The following is a 22826-nucleotide window of genomic DNA, read 5'->3' as shown; positions in this document are numbered from 1 at the left end:
CAGATGGTGAGTCATAACCTTTTTCTTTTTTGAACATTTGAGCAGAACTCCTAAAAATGGTGCTGCTTTAGTCTTTTACTTTAGTCTTTTACTTTGAGATATGAAGTTTCAGCATGTGTGTGTGTGTGTGTGTGCATGTCTGAGCACACGAGGGGAAATATGTTGTATAATTTGCGAACAAAGCAAAATGAAAAGCATGTGACCACCTACCAACACACCTTGGCAGAGGGGAACTCCAAACCCGCCGACGCCCCCCTAGACACACCACCCTCGCAGGCCCCTCGAGACGGTATCCCGGAAAACAGGAAAAGATTAGCGCGTCCCCCACCCCGAACTGCAGCCCCTTACGAGTGCTGAAGGGGGGGACGCCGGGATCTTCGCAAGGCTCCAGATCGTATTCTGAGGGGAACAGAAGAAGGATTGATATTTTGTAGCTTCTTCTGTTATAAATGTCATGCAGTTTAAGCTGCTGTGCAAAGGTCTCTACCTGAGAAAGTGATGTTAAAGCCCTCATAGGACACAGAGAAGTCAGAGAGGAAACGGATCTGAGCGGTGTAGTTGCCAAAAAGTCCAGCGCTGAGAGGGGGCGGCAGTGTAGACCCGGTCAATCTCCACAGGGGTTGAGAGAAACTTCCATTTTCTGTGACTAAAAGGTGGTCGTGTGGACTCTCCAAGTGAAAAGTGTGAAAGGTAAACTGGACACCTGCGGAGATTGAGAGGTGGAGAAAAACACTGGATATATAGATCAACTGTTTATAAGTTCACAAAGGCTTCAATCACATAAAACTGCAGGAAAACGTATGTCGAACCGTCAGATTTACCCGTATTTCTGGGGCCAGTTATCTGATCGGATTTTGGCCATTGGAATGGATCAAATCTCGACATGTGTTGTTCAAAAGCAAAAAAAAAAAAAAGGATTCTGAATTCAGATTAGATCACAAAATCCAATCTTGATTTTGATCTGGATTAAATCCTCACTTTGTGTTGTTCAAAACGTTGTAGTAAGATTTGGATACTTTTGACCCCCCCAAAAAATGGAGTATTCTGATCCCAGCAGAAGGATGGATTTTAGGAACAAAAATGTAATAAAACTTTAAAACTGGTCCAAAAAATAAAACATTTTAACATGTAATGTATCTCCAAATCCCCATAAAGCTGTCAATATCAAACAAAAATATTATATTTAATTTAAAGGGTTTTTTTTATCACTGATTGTAAACTACATTGGCAGAATCATCAGAGATGGACCAGTCAGAATTATTTTTGTAAATGCATTGCAAAACATAGGCATTTTTTCCCCTCATCTCTCATTTTTCCATTACCATGTTTCTTTAAGGGCTACATAGAGCACTAGTAATCCAGATTTGGAAATCTGAAAAGGTAGGTATCTGGATCAGGGTGATTCAATCCAATTTTGCTCTGAAAAACTGGCACAAAAGTAAGACGGGTTATCCTGGATAGCAAAACATGGGATTTCCAAATCCAGATCATTCTGATCCAGATTAAACTTTTTCAACAACTGGTCCTAAAATTTTATCACAACAGACAAAAGGCACAAACAATGCCACACCATGTAAACACTAACAGTGCAAAGTGGAAAAAGTATGTGAATCCCTAGGCTAATGATTCCTCCAAAAGTTAGCATCAGCCGTTCAATCAATGAGGTGAGATTGAAGATGTCAGTCAAAGCTGCTCTGTACTATAAAAAAATAATTGCTCAATTTTGGAGTTTTCTATTCAAAAGAAGCACTGCCTCATGTGAACTGCATCTCCAACAAAAGAGGTCTCCGAACGGCAAAGATTAAGGATTGTTGACTTGCATAAAGCTAGAAAGGGTTCGAAAAGCATCTCTGAAAGCCTTGACGTTTATCAGTCGATGGCAAGACGAGCTCGGCTTCTCTTCCTAGGAGTGGGCGTCTTGCAAGAAGAATCCTAGAGTGTCAGCTAAAGACTTATAGAAATATCTGGAACACGTTAAAGTTTCTGTCAAGGTGATTATGATGCATGGAACGCTAAACAAGAACAGTGGAAGAAGAAACATTGCTGCATTTGTCAAGTCCACAAGAGCATGTGGATGTTCCACAGTGGAGAGGTCAAACTAGAGTGAAAAGAAGACTTTGAAATTTAAGTATGGTGGTCCATCATGATTTGAATGTAGTCCTGACCTCAACCACATTTGGTATGATTTCATGAGAGAGTGATTCATGCCATAGAGGAATATAACTGAACTGAACCATTTTTGTAAAATGAAATGGTGCAAATTCCTCTTGGCTGTTGTTCAGGTGTGATCTACAATTACAGAAACCATTTGGATAAGGTTACAGCTGCCAAAAGAAAGTCAACCAGTTATTAAATCCATACTTTTTCCATCTTATACTGTTTACAATGCGTGTTCATGGAAACATTATTGTTTGTGTTTCATTTAAACACTGTCTATTTCACTATCAAAGAAAGAACCAGCTTCAAAAAGCGGCCTCACCTTTACCATGTGAAGTTTCAATCATCCATGTACAGTTGAGGTTATGGGGGTAGAAGTCAGGAAACCCAGGGGACAGAATAGTGCCGCTGTTCCCCTGAATAAACCCGCCACAAAGCGCTAGAGGAAAGAGAAAAAGATAAAGACTATTTGTCAAAATGCTGAGCGCAATCCTACTGAAACAAACTTTACAGGAAGTGCCCTTTTGAAGGACATCAACATATGGAGGCGAATTATTCCTATCATTACCCAAGGGGAAAAATCAATAATGGCCTTAAATATTCAAAGGCTTGTGGAATAGGAGAAGGGAGCGGAAAGGGTAGCTTCGAACCGTAAAGGCCCTTCCAGTCTGGGAGCGATAACGTCGCTTGAATAAATGACCTATCTCTAATGTGTCCTTTTCCCTGGCGGTGACCATTTTAGTAGGTAAAGAGCGGACCGTACCATCACAGCTGGACAGAGGGCGACTCCATTGGAAGTTAGGCTCACACTCAAGGGGCTCATGGTCACTGAGGGTGTATCCTAGTTCACAACTGAACGTCACCAGCGCCCCCACATAGAAATCATTGCCGTGCCGCTGACCATTGACTGGGATTCCAGGATCAACACAATGGTCCGACTGGAGCTGCAAGGCTTGAAGAGAAAATATACAAATATTATTGTGGAAAACTCATTTCCAGTTTTTACATTTAGATTTCCTTTGGTGTCATATAATGCTCACTTAATGTTTAAAAACATCAATAATTTAATGACACTGTTAAATGCACTCTTGCAAATCTCAAAATCCATTTTTCATGTTGTACATCATATTGTTATAAATCCACATCTAAAATGACTGATTTTAGTTTTTAGTGTTTTATTTGTACTTTATTCTAACAAAACAGAATAGCATTTAATATGGTCCTTTAATTAGTTATCGGCCATAACTTAAAATAATTATCAGCTTATCCATGTTGGTCAGACTTTTAATATTGGTGCATCTCAAGTTTATGGAATGTTCTGCCTATTTGGATCATTCAAAAGTTGTATCATTCTTGTAGATGCAAGTAATACCAAGTCTTCGACAGCACTTTCTGCTCGAGTTGATGTACTCAATAATTTAAGATGAACTGAGATTTATAGAGAAATAACAAGAAAAGGTTACAAACATGAGTCATCCCAGCATAAAAGCCATTCTTTCAGTTCACAATACTGTGACGGAGCTAATTCTACAGCCTCGTGTGTATGAACGCGTGTACAGTTGCTTGTGTCATGTGTTTGCGCATGACTGAAATCATCTCACAACATAATCACCATCCTATTATATCATAATTACAGGACCTGATTAAAATCACTGCATATTAAAGAGCGTGTGACTATTATTTATAATGATTCCTTCATAGCTGCTAGTATTCACAGGTATCTGTGCTATCAGATCCTTGTAATTGCAGCCATGAAATGCATTGGGGAGAAGATAATATCAAGCTTTATCTAACTAGCATGCTTTGACTAAATTCTGAGCATTGTAGGAGACTTTGAACATGAATTACACTTATCGCGTCTTCTTGTTTTATTTGAACAATGCAATTAATAATTTTGTGATATTTTACCATGTGCATTCTCTAAACAAGTATATAATTAAGCATTTATATGTAAAATAAGGTCTGTGGTAAACATTCTTTGAATTACAGAATACATATGTTATAGAAATAAATGTTACCAAAATGACCATTTTCAGATCAAAACTCTAATAAATGCAATAGTAGATCATCATACTCTCATATCGGATGCGGAAGCCAATGTCCGAGTGACTCTTGTCAGTGGTGAAGAGCAGGTACAGGAAGTTGGAGGTGCTGATGAGGAACTGCGGGACCTGTGTACCCTGATAACTGCCAATCAGAGGGGAAGAAGGATAGCGTCCATCTCGTACCTCAAGAACATCGTAGTTAACCTCTGTCCGGAATCTGTGGATCAGAACAGTGCTATGCATCAGCATGGCAGCTTCACCACAAAGTGAGGTTACATGGATTCATCACAGTCTTGTTCGCTTGTGTTCCTGCAGGATATCACATATTTACAGCTAGAAAATAAATACTACATCATTCAAACTGAAAGCTCAGCTCACTCTGTGTGTTGTTTGAGTTTCCTGCAGGAGCAGCAGCACCACTATAGCCCTGCTGCTTTCTGTACTCACAGTCAGATGGAAGACATCAGCTGTCCCTCCAGCCTCACCTTTAAAGAATTTTCCCAACAACAATTGATGGTAGATGCAAACATTCATACTAAACATGTACACATACAGAAAATGAAGAAACCCCGGGAACCAGTGGAAGAAGAACTCTATCACATACAACAGTTACGTAGCAGGAGAATCAGTGGATGAGACTACATCAGTCTGTCTCGTGCCATATGCTAAAATGTATATGGACACCCTTTCTGATGAATGAGTTTGGGTATTTTATTAATGTAATTGAAGACACATTTTATTGCTACTATATACAATGACATTCTAGAGCATGCTTTTGGGAAATGCACCCCTGGACGATGTTTGAAACGTGCCACAAGATAAATAACTTGCCTGTTAAATTGCTGTTGAATTGTCCATTTGTTACATTTACATTTAGTCATTTAGCAGACACTTATCGAAAGCGACTTACAAATGAGGACAATAGAAGCAATCAAAACCAACAAAAGAGCAATGAAATGCAAGTGCTATGACAAGTCTCGGTTAGCCCAACGCACTACACGTAGCAAGTTTTTTTTTATATACCTATATACATACATATATATATATATATATATATATATATATTAGCTGTTTCTTTAAGATTTGTAAGTTACTAAGGATAAAAGCATCTGCTACATAAATAAAATATAAAACAAAACAAAAATGGAAAACAAAATAAAATACACATCAAGAACAAAACAAAAACAAACAAAAAAGAAAGAAAAAAAAATTAACAGTTAATTGGGCATTTGATGTCCTTTTTTAATAAATGTTCAACAATCACGTATGACTGTAGATAAAGCCATTCTATATAAGCAGAGGTAAGAGATATTTACATTGATTCAGAACAAATCCTTGTGATAGCTTGGGAAATAAATAGCCAGATACTCTTATTTCAAGTCTATAGTGAACATCTGCAGTGCGCTATAGTGACCTATTTATGAAATGATGATAACCGATAGAATGAAAGATAGGAGGGGAAAATGAAACCGGGAGGCTTATTAAGAACAACATGACAGTTCAGAAAAGAGAAAGCAAAGTCTTGTACGTACTTGTCAAAGATGATCTTAATAGGATATCCTGGCGGAGCCTCGATGATCCACTCACAATTGAGGGCCTCTTTATAAAGCTCAGGCCAGCCTGGGGACAGAATGATGCCGCTAGAAGCCTTCAAGTTTCCACCACATGGAGCTAAAGAACAGGAAAAAATGTCAAGATTATTTCGTTGCCAAATTTTAAGGCCAAAGCTTTTTTTTTTTTGTGTGATTTTTACATGTTGAATATTAACATTTAATAAAGTAAATTTTGACAAATTTGCAAAATTGCATAGCATAAAAATATTTGACCAAGAGAGGATCTAAACATCACAGATTGACGTCTTGACTAAATTCAAAGAACAACATTTATGAACCTGCAGGTTTGAAGTATTGCAGTGTTGATGTTACATTTTCAAATGTTGCATCTTGTTCTTTGTGGTGTATTGGATGGCCGCAGCTTTATCCACAACATATTCAATTCCAATTATGTATTCAAATTCAAAATGCAAAATCTAAAAACAGAATGTGTTCAATGGCTGAGGTGGATGATCTCATCTTTAACTGTGTACTGAAAGGGCATCTCTAAAAGGCATTACTCAATAAACGGCATAAAATGATTTGTAGTACACAGCAGTGCATTTTATTAAAAAAAAAAAAAAGAGGATGCTTTTTTCATTTGGAAGAATTCCGGCAGTTAATACTTCTGGAGCACATTCTGAAAGTAAAGATTATGACTTTTTGTTCCACTGACATTTCAGAAGCACCAACATTTATGTCTCTCTCCGAATGTACTTAATGAACAACCAAATTTAACAAACTTTCTAAAAGTTCAGTAAAGTGCAAACAGAGTTAGAGTATATAATTTTGTTTTTATTACAAGCCGACTTGTGAATTATGAAATGTGCATATTTATTTGAAAGAGGACAGACCTTCACAACGTGGCACAGCATTGTCCCACACAACATTTCCATCTTTGAGAATGCAGGAGATGGTCTGAGATCCATGGGTCTTCATAAACCCCTCCTCACACAGAAAAGAGATGGAGCTGCCAAGCTGTAGACTCTCACCAAAGCGCTTTCCGTTTACTGGAACGCCAGGGTCAGGACACTCATTGTGCCGGAAAGCTTCAGCGGAAAAAAAAAAAAAAAACAATGAAGCAAGAATATGAAACATGGAAGAGAACTGCAAGGTAACTTCAACCTAAAAGGCCAAAAAGCTGGACACAGCAACAACAGCACTTTATTTATCGTATTAAATAGCAAATGGCTGCAATATAACAAAGAGTGAAAAATTTAAGGGGGTCTGAATACTTTCCGTACCCACTGTATATATATATTTTTTTAGTCCAGTGCCTGTCCGCATTTTGTAAAACAACTAAGAAACAAACAAAAAAATAATTAAGTTTTCATGAATAAACTACTTTTACAAGGCCCCATATAAATTAAAGAGGGAGTTTCTCAATATGGCCACTGAACTGAAGCCTTTTCGGCTCATCGTTTCAGCTGTATAACTACACTAATTCATTTTAGTTAGAACAAAATATTGATTTATGTGCCACCCTAAGTTTCTTGCTTCAGTGGGAAGCTTGGAGCTACTCAGTACCCATCGACAGGGCTTCAGAGAAGATGTATTACCAGCAGACAAAATCCTCCAGAAAATCTGTTCATTCTGGGTACAGCACAGCACTAACAAAGCCAAGGTCATGGGTTCGATTCCCCGGGAATGCAGGAAAACTGACAAAATATATCATTTTGGATAAAAGCGTCATCTGTCATAGACACATTCAATGTAAAACTAAAATGTTTAAAGCTCTTATTGCGTTTCCCTTCATGCATTGGACATGAATTCCTTCTTCATGATAACCATGTTGTCTCAAAAAGGGTCTCAAACGCAACGATTGTGAATGCTATCCATCACCATCATGTGCCAACATGCCCTTCGATGGAGTTTGTCATCTTCTTAATTAACATGAATGATTGGAGCATCCCTCCCACTCCCCCAAAAACACGCCGAACGGGGAGTCAAACCGTGTGGGATCACCTCCCGACAGCTTCAATTAACTGTGGCTTTATTTAATTATATATGTATTTGGAAATAAATTCTAATTAAATCTGTGGCTCTTGTTGTTCTTCCTCACATGGATACTCAAGCATCTATCAACTCCGCTGCCATATGCTATGCCCCGTGAATAGTGATTACTGAAGGACGACAGATATTGAGTCGTGAAATACAGACAATTCTCTCCTGAGGGGAAATAATTTTTTTTTTAATCTGTCTCATATAACAAGACAACTTATGAGCTTTTTTTAACTCCCAGAATCTTTTCAAATTTGGTGCATGCCACCACTGACAAAACATCTGAACGCTATTGTTATCTATTATACATTGACTTTTTGGTCTCTAACTTCAATGTGACGTTAGACTTAAAAGTATGAACAGGTTCGCCCAAAATAACTTGAATTAATTATTCATTTTTACCACAGAAAATAAAAAGTCTCATGAATCTAGAGCTGTCTTTAAAACGTACTGGTGAAAGTGATGTTGAAGCCACGTTCTGTGTACGTATGATCAGTCAGAAACTCCAGTCGGGCCACGTGGCCGCTGGTAGTGATGGGTGATGGCAGCACATCTCCAGAAAAGGTGCCCAGAATTGGTGATTCTGCCTTGCCGCCGTCTTTAATAGACAGGAAGTCAAACTGTTTCTCCATGCTCAGGTCGTTGAAGGCCAGGTTGATGCGGCTCTCAGGTTTGGCGATGATCAGCCACACGCAGTGCATGTTGTTTCCGTACTCCTGAGGGTAGTTTGGTGATAGCAGGACCCCAGACGGAGTTGTGAAGTTGAAGAAACACGAAACTGAGAAAAGGACAAAGAGATAAAACAAGCAACCGTTAAAGCACAGGAGGCATCGTGCGTCAAACTGTGAGGCAAACTCGAGATTAAAACTGCCACTGAAGCTAAAATCAATTCACAATGCATAGGGAGGTCATTTGTTGTTGCTTAAACAATGCAGCGAGACAGGAGTGGAAAAATTACAGCTTGGAGGATGTGCACAGTGTGATAGCAGCATCTGTAACTGCAACTTACAAGACCTCTCAGACCTTGACAACAGACATTTTCTGAAATGTTCACTTTTTTGCTTATATAGCCTAAACTCTTAAAAATAAAGGTTACAGAAGGTTTTTTGTTGTTGTTGTTTTTTGCAGTGATGCCATAGAATAACCATTTTTGGTTCCTCAATAGTTCTTAACATAACCTTTTTTTTTCTTAGAGTGAAGGACATTTTAATGATGAATTTAGTGGTTCTTCATGGAACCAAGGATGCCATTAAAGAACCTTTATTTTTAAGAGTGTACATCACGTTTTTTTATTGCTAGTTTCTCCTAAAGGTGATTTGGGAAATTTGATGGTAACATGCTCCCAGAATTATGTGCCAAGATAATCAGAAGCAAGCCATTCGTAAGGGGTCATATGATGCTTTTTTAAAGATCATTATTTTGTGTATTTGGTGTCTACTTTCGGAAGGCCAAATAAAGTGCTTTTGCTTTCGCCTAGAAACACACAGCGTCTCCCTGACATGGCTGCTTCAACACTAACTGCGGTTACACGCCTTCTTTCTTTGCGTGCACATTTGGGCGGCATTATGCTAATATTTCCACATAGTGAGGTAGATATGTGGGGGCGTGTTAGAACCAGCCGTTTTAGGGGGGCGTGGCAGAGTCTTAACTTTGATAAAGAATATCTCTTTGGTTTTGAGACTTTAGTCTTTGCAACTTCAGGGATCTTATGTATGCACAATCAGCTTGTAACACTCCAAAGAGAAAGGAAAACTTGAAATCGCATCATATGACCCCTTTAATTTCCCCTGAAAAGTATAATGACTCTGGCTTTGTGGAAACATTTATCTATTGAAACATTTATCCATTTGTTGAACCTGACACAGCAACACTGGCTCAACCAATGGCGTGCCTTTGGGGTGGGGCTATCTGTTTTTTGACCAATGGAAGACTGAACTTGAATCCCTCACCCTGGTAAATAAACAGGCCCTAACCTCAAAAAGAACAATTAATAAAAATAAAAAAATAAAAACTTTTTTTTTTTTTTTTTTACTCGTATATCCCACAAAGCACACCAAGTGAGTGGCTAAAATAATAGTGAATAAAAATATTAGGTGCATGACACCCCAGTGTACAGGTATACTGTGATCTTGCAGCAGATAATAAGACTGAAGATGCTGCAGAGAAAGAGAATGTTTATCTGCTGGGAATATCCACAGGCATTAACTCATTTTCAGGATTTGGGACAAGGCTGAGAGGGCAATAAGTATCACTAAATAGCCATGGGGAGAATGAAAATGAGCTCAGTGGTGGACTGAAGACGAATCGTTACAGTTCCACCTCATATGGATGACTTTGTTGTCTGAGCTAATAATAATGTCATAAAATAGCAGAAAACAAAGTTGCAAGTCAACTGCAATTCCATTGATGTAATAGGATGGTAGCCATTATAGTAACAAATGACTACAGTCTGGGGCAAATTGACGTTATGCATGAATCCAAATAATAGAGAAAGAACAATAATATCTAAACAATTTGTACAAGCATCAACTGCCATACAACACTGTATGTTATGACACTTAATTCAAGGAAAAACCTTTCTTTACTTAGCGGTAGCAAACGAGAAAATCAACTGACTGAATTTTTACAAACATGTCTCTTTATATTCCTACTTCTCAAACAAGCTTTTTTTTCTCCAGTTCAGTTAAATTCGTTAACTTCATTATAAGACTCCAATACAGTAAATAAAGGAACTAAATGCATTAAATGAACTGTCGCTTTGGCTTTAACTTGAGTTATAGTTAATGATTTAATGGCTCAGCCGGTGCAAGGAAGTTTCGGCGGGGACATACTGTACTAAAGACACCGCCATTAAATTCACTTTCTGACGTGCCCAGACAGTAGTAATGGTGCATTATCCTCCCAGGTGTGATCGTGTGGGTGTGGAAAGTAATGCATTTTGGGTAAGGTCTGTCACTTACACACACAGCTTGGCTTCTTGGCTGACCACTGATTATTTTTCTGGCAGGAAATGTTCTTTTTTCCTACCAGCTCAAAGGCTGGAAGGCACTCAAAATATAGCTTGTCTCCATGTCGGAAGCCTGTGCCTTCCCTCTTGCCATAGGCTGAGATTCCAGGGTCTCCACATCCACCCTGGTCAATTTCTGAAAAATAAAAATAAGCATGAAACATAGCTTATACCTTGGGACAAGGTCCATTTTGGCAAAAAATTAATTTCCATCAAGGTTTTATAATAGAAAAGAAAAGTCAAATGTAAGGTCAGTATCTCTGTACTCCAGGTTGACCATTTATAATTTTTGCCTATACTAATTATTTAGTCATTCTTTACATTACTCTCTCATTTTTATTTCTCTTGCTATAATAAATAAATGTTGTAATAAGCACATAAATGCATAGCACACAAATATTTGTTAAAAAATACATTCTTTTCAGTATTTTAATTTGTAATGAACACATTTTTATAACATATTAATTTGATGGCAAAGCTACATTTTCAGTAGCCATTACTCCAGTCAAATTATTCTTAAATGTTAGTTTGCTGCTCAAGAAACAATTATTATTATCAATGGTAAAAACAGTTGTGCTGATTAATATTTTTGCAAACGGTGATATGTATGGTCTGTCACCATCTCTATGTAACATATGCTGGAATCAAAAGATTTTTCCATAATCACACACACCTACACATAGCATATACAACAACTCCTTTGCATCTTTCTCTTTCACTCCATCTGACAGCAAAGCATATTCATGCAAGCTACCTCCATTGCTGCCCCAATGACATCTGTGAATGGCTTGCTCTAATGAATTGCCTTTTTCACTCGGTTCCCTTATACCCTTACCTGTTTCAACATGTCAGGGCTTTTAGAATCACAAGGCCAAAGCAAAAGAAAGAGGCCATTACTGAAAGAGATAGAGAGAGAGAGTGCTACAGGGAACAATGGAGTGAGATACCTAGACAGACCTTTTTCACATTTTCTGTTCTGATTATGGAAACATATACAAAGTCCTGTCATGAAACTCTAGATAGCGCAGGCCGAGAGTTTCTAACTCTAACTGATATAATCACATCATTGTTCACAAGGCGTGTGGTTCTAGTTGCATCAGCAGCCAATGAGCTCGCTGCTTAACATTTAAATACTTGGCTAGTGCTTGCTGTAGAAGTTGCAGCGTGTTTCAGAAACCCTCCACCTTCCCCAGCTCCACCTGTATAGATCTGCTGCGGTGTAATTTCATGTATGCTATATATGCCGGATTACGCTATATACATTTTTTATATATTATTTCTTACATGCTACACACAAATATTTGATTAAAAAGGTGTGACTCTGACGCCTAGTTCACTTTAACAGAACAGATGATGTATGAACATTCAGATGTGCCTTGATGCCTTCCAACCTCCACATACTGCCAGAGAAGCCAACATTTGTCCAGTTCTGGACAGGTGACAGGTCTCTACCTGGACTGAATCTCTATCCTTTATCTGGGGATTTACACCATGAGTTTACATCTGACCATATCAATCAGTTAAGGCAAGAGGATTGTGAGAGAAAGTGTCTCCTGAGCTGATAAATGTTACGCAGCAAGTCATCCCTGTGGGAGTGTTTGTATCTGTGATTCCTTAAGTGTCCCAGCTAACACTTTGTTACAGCTGTCTTCTGCTTGGTGACAAACAAACTGTCTCTGAGAGCTGACATGTGCACTTTCATAAGGGGCGGCATTTGTTATTTACCCATTTCAAATTTCCTATGATTTATTCATGTCACTTTGATTTTTTTTAACTCTGAGAACACAGATGGAAGTCATTGACTTCCTAATGAAGGATTACTAATAACGCAGAAAGGCACGAGTGCAAATAAATCCATTCATCTTTACCCATCATACAAAATCTTTTTTTTTCCCCCCAGCATGCACCTGGGGTCGGGCAATAGGCTACGCTCCGTCTGTATTCAGCCATATCTCAGTGTGTATAACAATTCATATCCAGAAACACAAGTTGTGATACAGATCTGCATACACCCATATAAAATATTAAGCAGCACAACTGTTTTTCAACATTGTTAATAATGTTTCTTGAGCACCAAATCAGCAGATTAAAATGACTCTGAAGGATCATGTGACACTGAAGACTGGAGTAATGGTGCTGAAAATTGAGCCTCGCCATCACAGGAATAAATTAGTTTATTAAAATAGTCAAATAGATTTTTTTTGTTTTTTTTTTAGAAATTGCAATATTTCAAAATATTTATTTTAACTGACAACAGTAAAATATTATGAAAACATTGACATGAACAGTTCCCTCAGGACACCACCATTCAATTTCTCTTTGGAGCTCCATTTATGAGTTATATAAATGCAGAAGATGCGTAGGAAAACAAAAATGAGTGAGAAAATAAGAATCTTAAAGTGACATTTTAAACTTGAATCCTCTAGTGTAGAGCAGAAGAGGATATGCCCCTGGCATGCCTGCTTTCTGTGTGCCTTTTTTTTCTTTCTTTTTTTATGGCTGAGATCAGATCGTAAATAAAAAATTAATAATAACGGAGTGTTTGTCATCAGCTATGATGCCCTGTTCTTAATGGAGCGTCAAAGATGCTCGGATGTCCATTAGCCTCAGAGCAATGTAACATGCTGACATGTGGTATGATTGACCAGCAAACCTTGACGTCATCTAACTTCTTTGCAGACAGTTGCCTTGAAGATAAGCCTTGAAGTGTCCCTGCTATCATAAGCATTTTGGACCAGAATATATGTACATATAGGTTATATAAAGACAAAGAACATATGACAGTGATCTTTACTGTTTGGTGGATTTTCTCAGCAAATATTGATATAAGTGATTTGTTTTTATTAATTAAATTAATTAATTGCTATATCATGTACTCATGTATGGATCTAGCTTAAAACTAGCATTGTCTGCACTGACCTTTTGAACAATTATACTTCAAAACTGAAAATCTGAGATGCAATATTTTAGGGGTGCATCTTGTCCCGCAGGCAGGGAGGCAGAGTTTCAAAGAGAATCCTCAACTTAATTAAGTGACTCTCATTGTTTTAATCATGTTGGGGGGGTATGAACACTTCTCCACTTTCATCTTATGTTTCTGCAGTGGATAAAATGCATAAAAAAACTCAGGACCTGAAGGCTTATTGTGGATCTGACAGCAAATATCGGTTTGTAATTTATGAAATGTGCCAAAGTCCCCCATGTGCGGTGCAATTCTGAAAGAGGGCCAGGATGAAAGCTCTAGTGTTCTCGTTTCCAATCAGACATAGACTCTGAAAACTGAAAATTAGTAGCAGCTCTTGCATGATATCCTTCCCCTCCCATAGCCCTCATTCCAGCAAGGTTAAACGATCACAGGCTGCTTTGATGACCCTCGCCACATGTGCTAAAGGTATAATGGTGAAGCGAGAAATAGAAAGTGAAAAGGAAATAAAAAAGAACAGACTGTTCCCGTACTCTCAGTAGATACCCAAAGAGTGCAGCAAATTGCATGAAGCAACAAGAAAATTGAGAAATGTGCTCAAAGGAAATTGAAAGGTGCGAGATTTGACCAGTTATGTGTATAACATCAATGTGGACGTCTGCCAATGACCTCATTATAAAATGTCTGCTTCACTCTAAAAATCACATGCAATCAAGAACAAAGAGAACGAAGAATCCCAAAGAAGCCCACCCGTCTGATTCATATGAGACATAAGTGGTTATGGTGATACAGAAATAGGAGGAGGAAAAAAGAACAATGCATTTTTTGATTACAGTGAAAGATCATCACTGCAGTGACAACCACAGTAAGAGTCTTCTACTGAGAATACTCTGTTTACATGATAATTAAAAAATATATAATCACAGTTCTCCAGAGCTTAATGACAATTTTGTAGGTGATCTACAGAGGTTTTATAATACATAATATGTGGATGTGATAAATATATGCTCACATTAGATCATACGTTATCACATTTATTAATATGTTTTTATTAAATCATGAAATATTTACATAATAAACATTGCTGTACATGACACATATACAGTATGTACAATTCAAAAAAAAATGATTTAATGAATTAGTATTATTATTAGTAGTCGTAGTAATAGTATTGGTAATAGAACTTTAGTAACCAAAAGGTTGCCATTGAAAATTCCATAGTATTTTTTTTTTTACCCATACTACGGAAGTCAATGGCTATCAGGAACCAGATATGTTTGTCATGTCATAAAATATTTTTAATATGACTGACTTTTTATTTAACGAGAGAGCAAAGAACATTTACATTATCAAAGAACATTGATCATTGACTTAAGAGCCCAGTCTCATGAAAATGTGAATCAATAGCACGATTTTCTGTTTGTATTTGGCGTGGTATTTATACGCAGAAATTGACTTTGGCGTGCATATGATACGCACGTGTTTGATGTGCATATAAAACACATTTTTCACGTGCATATGATATTCAATTTGTTGGTGTGCATATGATACAAAGTTTTTTTGTACATATAATATGCATCTACCCCACACCTCAATCCTACCCACTGCACATCATATGCATGCCAAAGTCAATTACTGCATATAAATAGTACACCAAATAGAAACATAAAATCGTACTATTTATACACACTTTCATGAGATCGGGTTATGAATTACTTAGTTACATCATACGCACATCTGCACTTTGTTGTTTCTGATGAGAGAATTTGCCAGAGAGCAGAGTTCAGTCAGCGAGCACAGCACCGGCATTTCAGCGATGACTCATCTGAACACCTCTGACTGGCCGTTGCTTTCTTAAGCTCAACAGAATCGTGCGTGATTGGAAATAGTGTGCAGCGCTGATGTTGATTTTTTTTGTCTTTTGGAAGCTGCATTCAAAATCGGCTCAACAATCTGACGGGGCATGATGCCTCCGTTGGCTATTGTCAGCTGTTTGGTTACCAATACTCTTCAACATATCCTCTTTTGTGTACAGAAGGAAGAAACTCATAGAGGTTTGGAACAACTTGAGGGTGACAAATGGATGAAAATTTTCATGTGGATCACAATTTTTTTTTTGGATGAACTATTCCTTTAAACATAGTTCACCCCAAAAAATTGGTCATCATTTACACACCCTCATGTCATTCCAAACCTGTGTTTGGAAGTTTCTTTCTTATGCTGAACACAAAAGGAGATATTTTGAAGAATTCCGAAGAACCAAACAGTTGTTGGTCGCCATTGACTTCCATAGTAGGGAAAGAAATACTATGGAAGTAAATAGGGGCCATCAACTGTTTGATTTCCAGCATTCTTCAAAATATATTTTTTTATGTTCAACATAAGAAAGAAACTCATACAGGTTTGGAACAACAGGAGGGTGAGTAAATGACGACAACACTTTCATTGTTGGGTGAACTATTTCTTTAAGATTACTCTGAACCCAAATGCAAAGCGTTTCCTCAACTTACCTTCGTAAGAAACCTTGAAGCCCAGGGAGCCACTCGTGTCATCCGTTTTAAAATTGAGCCACATCTGATGGCTGGTACTGACCACCAGATCTGGAGTCGTAGTCCCAGACAACCTTAAAATCAAAATAAAACAGACAAACATTACAAAAAGTGATTCTTCACTTTCAATATGTACGCCATCATTTGTCACCTCTGAGGGAACACTGGGAGTTCCCTGAGTCCCCCGGCACTAGCCTTAGGGGACCTGCGGAACTGGTCCATAAGGGCTTATGAGACCTGCTAATTAAGCACATTAGACCATCAGGGGACTGAAAGCACCCAGGGACACCAGGCCATTCAAAAGGAACACAAGCACTTGTACACCTCTGCCAGAGAGCGCACATAAAACGGCATCGATAAAACTTTATGAAGACCATAAATTTCAGCACAATTAATAACAACACACTCAGCAACGTTTCCGGAGCATCTGGTGCGCAAATCTGCATTATGGGGCATCAGAGTGTGATGCGCTTTTTGGAGCAGGAGTGATCTTGCTCTAACATTGAGACTCATAGTGATTGACAATAAAGCTTGGGGTATTTCTTCCATACACTTCTGCTCAGAGGGGTGATGAAATGAGATGAAATAGAGGGGGGTTAAAGGAAGGAACGGCAGTGGAGGAGAGAATGTAGGGGCTGAAGAAAGAGAGGACGTTGGAGATGAAAGAAGATGGGGAGGAGGTTTATGCACACAGAGAGGAGAGTTTAAGAGTGGGAGTAACAGCCTGGGAGGAGTCTGAGAGAGGACAGAGAAGAAAGCAAACGAGGAACAAAAGTACTCACACATGAAAGACTGTCCGCTGATCGCCGATTACAGCTCCGTCTCCCACAGTTAGAGTATCGTAGCCTCGCTCCAAGTCAAACTCCTCAAAAGTCAGCTTGATCACCTAACACATAGAGAAGAATCAGAGTCAGCTTTCTAAACTTGGTTAGAAAAATAGCAAAGCAGTACAAGTTTTATTTTTTCTTCTTCTTCTTAAAAGCATTTGGTTCATCATATTCCCCCTTGGTTTGAACGGCCATGAATAAACACAAACAAATAAATAACAAATATAGTTTTCTTGTGGATGAGCAACCTAATTATAACACCATACATGTCATAATATTTTGGAAATCAGTAATTTTCAGATTGCACACACGAGCTAACAGAGGAGAAAAAAACTCTTTCTGCAGTTGTAGGAGAAAACAAAGAAATAATTTATGCATTTGATTTAGGAAAATGAAGAGTCAAAGGTGCATATTTCTCATTCTTCTCTAAGATGAAAACAAGACTGCAGAATTTTTGTATACAAAAGGAGAAAATAATGAGTTATGGAAAGATGTACAATTAAATATGAAGGTTTATTGCTGATAAACAGTAAAAAGTATGTATCAAAATAAAAGAAGTGCAGTCTGTTGTCACTTTTCAAATTGGCTGCCACATTTCCACCAAATTCTTAATGTTTTTGGAGTGCTTGGAGACCAACTCCTAATGAAAAAGCTTATATAAATGCAAATTGCATTCTGTCCTATGGTAAACACGCTCCGCAACAAAGAGTGCCAGAGGTGGAGTGGCAGCATTCTAGGTCACACTGGCAGTGAACAAGATTTCATCCTACTTTACCTCCTCTGAACCTTTCTTTTCTCAATCCTCCCCCTCAACGGAGGGCGTGCTGCCCACCTCGGGTGAATCCTGTACGGTATGTATGATGGTGAGTGACAGCGCGTGGGCGGGGCGATCCTTGGCTGACTCATTGAGTGATTATGATGCACAGGCGGATCCCAGCAAGTCAATACTCTTGAGGCAGAGCATGAAACGTGACCATCATGCCACACTAAAACCTTCTTTATAGAAAGTCACACAACAGGACTCGGAGAACAAATAAGGCATTACAGAAAGTGATTCGATAATGTTTAGTCATCAAATGATTGCATAGAGGACGAAGATTAGACTCTTAATTTAGCAAACTTTGCACAATTATCATCATGTGATTACATTACATTACACACAGCTGCCTGTGATTGAGGATTTTTTTTTGTCCCAAAGCAAAAGCAAATATTCTACATGACAGGTAAAATGAAATTTATATATGAGCAAACTTAAGTATTTAGACAAATATGTGTCATGCATGTTGATCATTTGACATTTATAAAAGCAGGTGTATTATTTGGCTAAATATTACACATGAAACATTAAAAGCAGCATATTTGTCTTTGAATGTGGAAGTAAAAAATACATTGCAAATATTATATTACATTTGTAAAATACTATTGTAAATATCATAACTATTACAAACACTATTACAATGTAGAATTTTTTTCTTCACTACATCATCATCAATAATAATAATAATAATAATAATAATAATAATAATCTTTTCTTTCATTTATTCTGACAAGATTTTTTTTTTTTTTTTTGGGAGAAGTCATATTTTTATCACCATATTTCATACATGGTGTAAAATACCATGCAATATATCCTGCAATATACTGTAATTAGGTGTATTAGTTTAACCTTCTTTCTCTTTGAAGAGAGTGGCACAACTTACCCCAACTCTCACCTATAACTAAGCAAAAAGAGTGCAATATTTTTCTTGAGCCATATTAACAGTTTCAATATCCCAGTGACCACAGAAAGCTGAGCTGATGAGCTCGAAAAATAAATACATAAATAAAATAAAAACAAATGAAATAAATAAATACGACAACTGTGACCGTTAGAGAGAGAGAGGAATACTGACAAACCAAATAACAGCATCGAATATATAAATTAATTCATAAATAGGAATAAATCACTCCTGAGGCTCTCAGACAAAAGACATCGTGACTACTGTTTTGCAGCTGAGAGCGATAATGCTCAAAGACTACATAGCAGGGAGCAGGACTTGTTGGAGGAACGAGGCTTTTTGTCAAAACGGAAGTCCCTGCAGAAGTGGAGTAGCAGATAATACCAGTCCGCTGAATGACGACACAGAACAAAAGAAGGACTAATAATTAAAAAAGAAGAGGACAACAAAAGCAATCAGCCATGTCTTCTCATGAACAACTCATTCTCTATTATTATGCCTTCTGGGGATTCTCCTTCTAAGGCAGAAACGCAGTGTCTAGACTCTGAGCTAATGTTTGTCTGTGAGCGGGGGATTCAGCCTGGTGCGGTTCCACATGCTGCCTTCCCTGCAGAGTTCTATCTGTTTCTCTCATTCATTTATTAGTTCCAAGTTCAGCCGTTTTCCAGCACCCGTCATTAGGCACCACGGTTGACATAAATAGAATGGACATCTCTGAGTAGCAAGAGCATCTTTAAGTATAGCTCCGGGGAATCTGGTACTGAGGCATTACAGACTCGGCTCCGTCTGAACTTCAGTGTGTTACTTGTTTTAGTTGATTAAACATATCACACTGCTAACCAAATGTCATTACATTTCCCTTGCACTTCATATAAGCGCTTCAGTCGTTTATTAAATTCATCCACCAAATGTCAACGTATTTTTTTGTGTTAATGGCATTTTAGGATGGAAATAAGATTTTTATCATGTTTGGAATAAAATGACAGGGCCTGTGGTTTAAACCACATGTTCTTTTAAAGGCCCATCCAAATTATGCTATAGTATGTACATAATTTGCAATGTACATATCTCTCAGTCACTACTATTAAAAGTCTGGTATGAGCAAGATTATTATTATTATGATTATGATTTTATTATTATTATTATTGATAGAGATTAATAATTTATTTAGCAAAGATGCATTAAATTGATCAAAAGTAACAGTAAAGATATTTATAATGTTGCAAAAGATTGAGAACTGAACATTAAACATGAACAGATGTTTCTCTTCACTCAAAATAACATTAAATAGCACTTAATTTTAATATTTAATCTCCATATCCAGCCATATACAAAGCATGCTGGGAATTAACAATCACCGCCAAAATAAAACGGTATAATTGAGCCAATTCTCTTAAAATAAATAGGCAGCCTTCTTTCATTAATTTTTTCAGCTTAATCAGGTTCTCAGTTCAAGCCTCAAAACTGCTCAAGTTTCCTTAAAAAATGAGGAAACACATTGTGGTTTTATTAGTGAATTGTTCTCAATATTTTCTCATTTCTATACAACACTGAACCACAATTTCTTTAATAAAATATACGCACTATTTTTAATTATCACCTTAATTTTCTAAATGAAAATTACAAGACCCATGATTAATCTTTTTACAGTGTATGCATCAAAGAATCCTAAAAAAATGCATCATAGTTTTCTAAAAAATTATAAACAGCACAACCGATCAGCATTGATAATAATAAATGTTTCTTGAGCAGCAAATCAACAAGGATCAGGTAAAACTGAAGACTAGAGTAATAATGCTGAAAATTCAGCTGTGCCATCACAGGAATAGATTGAAATTCTTGTAATACATTAAAAACAGTTATTTTATATTTAAACAGAAGACTAAAAAAATCAGAGTTTTTTTTGTAATATATTGAAAATTGAAAACAGTTATTTTGAATTGTAATAATATTTCACAATATTACCGTTTTAACTATTTTTGATCAAATAAATGCCGTTTTGGTGCACATAAGATACTTCTTTCAAAAACAAAATCTTACCAGCCCCAAACTTTTGAACAATAGAATATGTACATAAGTACATCATTTCAGCACCAAGTGAAACCATTCCTACATCCCCTTGGTCAATATGTATTCATCTAATACCCAAAAAACTAAACATGAGTAAAGGTTTTGGTAAGAAGGTTTGGTGTCTGTAAAGAATCACAACAGTTTTCCTACAGTCACCTTATTTATAGCAACATAGTATTCTTATAGCATTTAACATTGTTCAGACAAACTGCTAAATCCTCTGTTAAACAGCTAAGTGCATGTGGTCACATCTCAACCCAACTTCACTGAATGACACAGAAGCTGATATGTCAGACAACTCCATCAAACAAACCAGCGCTTAGATATATACAGTAGTTGCTTCCACCACAATTTAAAGCAAAAAATAAATACTTCACCTTTAAATATGCATTATGCATCAACAAACGCTAAATTATGTCAAATTCTAGCTAACTGTGATGCTAAAGGCTTTAACAGCTGCTGGGGTCTCTCCACACTGGGAGAGTCTTTGGCTCAGGCAGCAAACCAGCTGCAGTGAAATCAAAAGCTCATTGTCAGGTGCATTTCATACGGCCCCGGTTCTGCCTCAGTCTCACAGCTAACCTCACGTCTTTTCCGGGTACTATTGTGTCAGAACGAAAAATGTTTCTTGAGCAGCAAATCAACAAGGATCAGGTAAAACTGAAGACTAGAGTAATGATGCTGAAAATTCAGCTGTGCCATCACAGGAATAGATTGAAATTCTTGTAATACATTAAAATTGAAAACAGTTATTTTATATTTCACTGTTTTAACTGTATTTTGAATCAAATAAATGCATTCTTGGTGCGCATAAAAGACTTCTTTCGAAAACAAAATCTTACCGGCCTAAACTTTTTAACAATAGTATATGTACATAAGTACATAATTTCAGCACCAACAGAAACTGAAAAAAATTATAATTTAAAGGGTTTCCCATACATTCCTATATGCCCTTTAAGTCATTAGATATTCAACTAATTCCTGAAAAGCTAAACATGAGTAAAGGTTTTGGCAAGAAGGTTTGGTGTCTAATAGTTCTCCTTAAGTCAACATATTTAATAGCAAAATAGTATTTTTATAGCATTTAACTTTGTTCAGACAGACTGCTAAATCCTCTGTTAAACAGCTAAGTGCATGTGGTCCCATCTCAAAATAAAAAAAATAAAAATAAAATAATATATATAGACAGATAGATAGATATAGATTATCTATCTATCTATCTATCTATCTATCTATATCTATATATATATATATATATATATATATATATATTATTAGAGAGTTTTGCTTTTCAAGTAAATTTATCTTGTTTTAAGAATGTTTAGATATTTTTCTGGAAAACGAGAACACGAGTTCTCACTCTCTCGCTCTGAATGTAATTTGGAGTCGCTGAGTGTTAATTAAAGCGGCAGTGGCTCTGTGGGGTTGGCTTTGGAGCTGTCTGAGATGAAACCCAGAATGTGTTTTTCTACTTCCACTGTGTTTTTACTGCCCACTGTAACTAATCTACCTGTCTGGTTTCAGGGCATAGATGAAGCCTCCAGCAAAGATAAGTGAGTTCTGCTTTTATTTGGACACAAATCCATTCTCTGGCTTTGCAGGGGCTTATGGGTTAGATTTCACAGGCTGTTTTCACAATCTGTGAGTCTTTTTAGAATAGAGCCAACATAAAATGAATATTCTAGGTTCAAACCAGCTGCAGTGAAATCAAAAGCTCATTGTCAGGTGCATTTCATACGGCCCCGGTTCTGCCTCAGTCTCACAGCTAACCTCACGTCTTTTCCGGGTACTATTGTGTCAGAACGAAAATAGAATGCAATTCCAGTTGTAAAGAGCAAAAACAGCAATGTTCCATCTTCATCTGTGCCCCGCTCTCCAGCCGTGACAGTATGAAGCAGAACTGTCCTTTACGCACAGGATGAAATAGCGCACTGGGC

General features: G+C 37.3%; 1 protein-coding gene across 1 annotated transcript in view; it reads right to left on the bottom strand.

Annotated features, from left to right (window-relative positions):
* The window catches only part of LOC107663732 (CUB and sushi domain-containing protein 2-like), a gene marked incomplete at its 5' end in the record, with an annotated part of 209927 nt that overhangs the window by 105958 nt on the left and 81143 nt on the right, over positions 1-22826 (bottom strand). The window contains 11 exons of the mRNA XM_016454031.1: positions 211-399; positions 488-703; positions 2480-2596; positions 2921-3109; positions 4232-4419; positions 5735-5873; positions 6649-6843; positions 8247-8573; positions 10756-10938; positions 16236-16348; positions 17057-17160. Coding sequence (XP_016309517.1) covers positions 211-399; positions 488-703; positions 2480-2596; positions 2921-3109; positions 4232-4419; positions 5735-5873; positions 6649-6843; positions 8247-8573; positions 10756-10938; positions 16236-16348; positions 17057-17160 — 1960 coding nt within the window. The remainder of the gene's footprint in view (positions 1-210; positions 400-487; positions 704-2479; positions 2597-2920; positions 3110-4231; positions 4420-5734; positions 5874-6648; positions 6844-8246; positions 8574-10755; positions 10939-16235; positions 16349-17056; positions 17161-22826) is intronic.

Source organism: Sinocyclocheilus anshuiensis, unplaced genomic scaffold, assembly GCF_001515605.1.
Source record: "Sinocyclocheilus anshuiensis isolate Anshui unplaced genomic scaffold, SAMN03320099.WGS_v1.1 scaffold231, whole genome shotgun sequence".
NCBI classification, from domain to species: Eukaryota; Metazoa; Chordata; class Actinopteri; order Cypriniformes; family Cyprinidae; genus Sinocyclocheilus; species Sinocyclocheilus anshuiensis.
The sequence above is the reverse complement of the archived record's forward strand: the minus strand, read 5'-3'. Positions and strand labels throughout refer to the sequence as shown.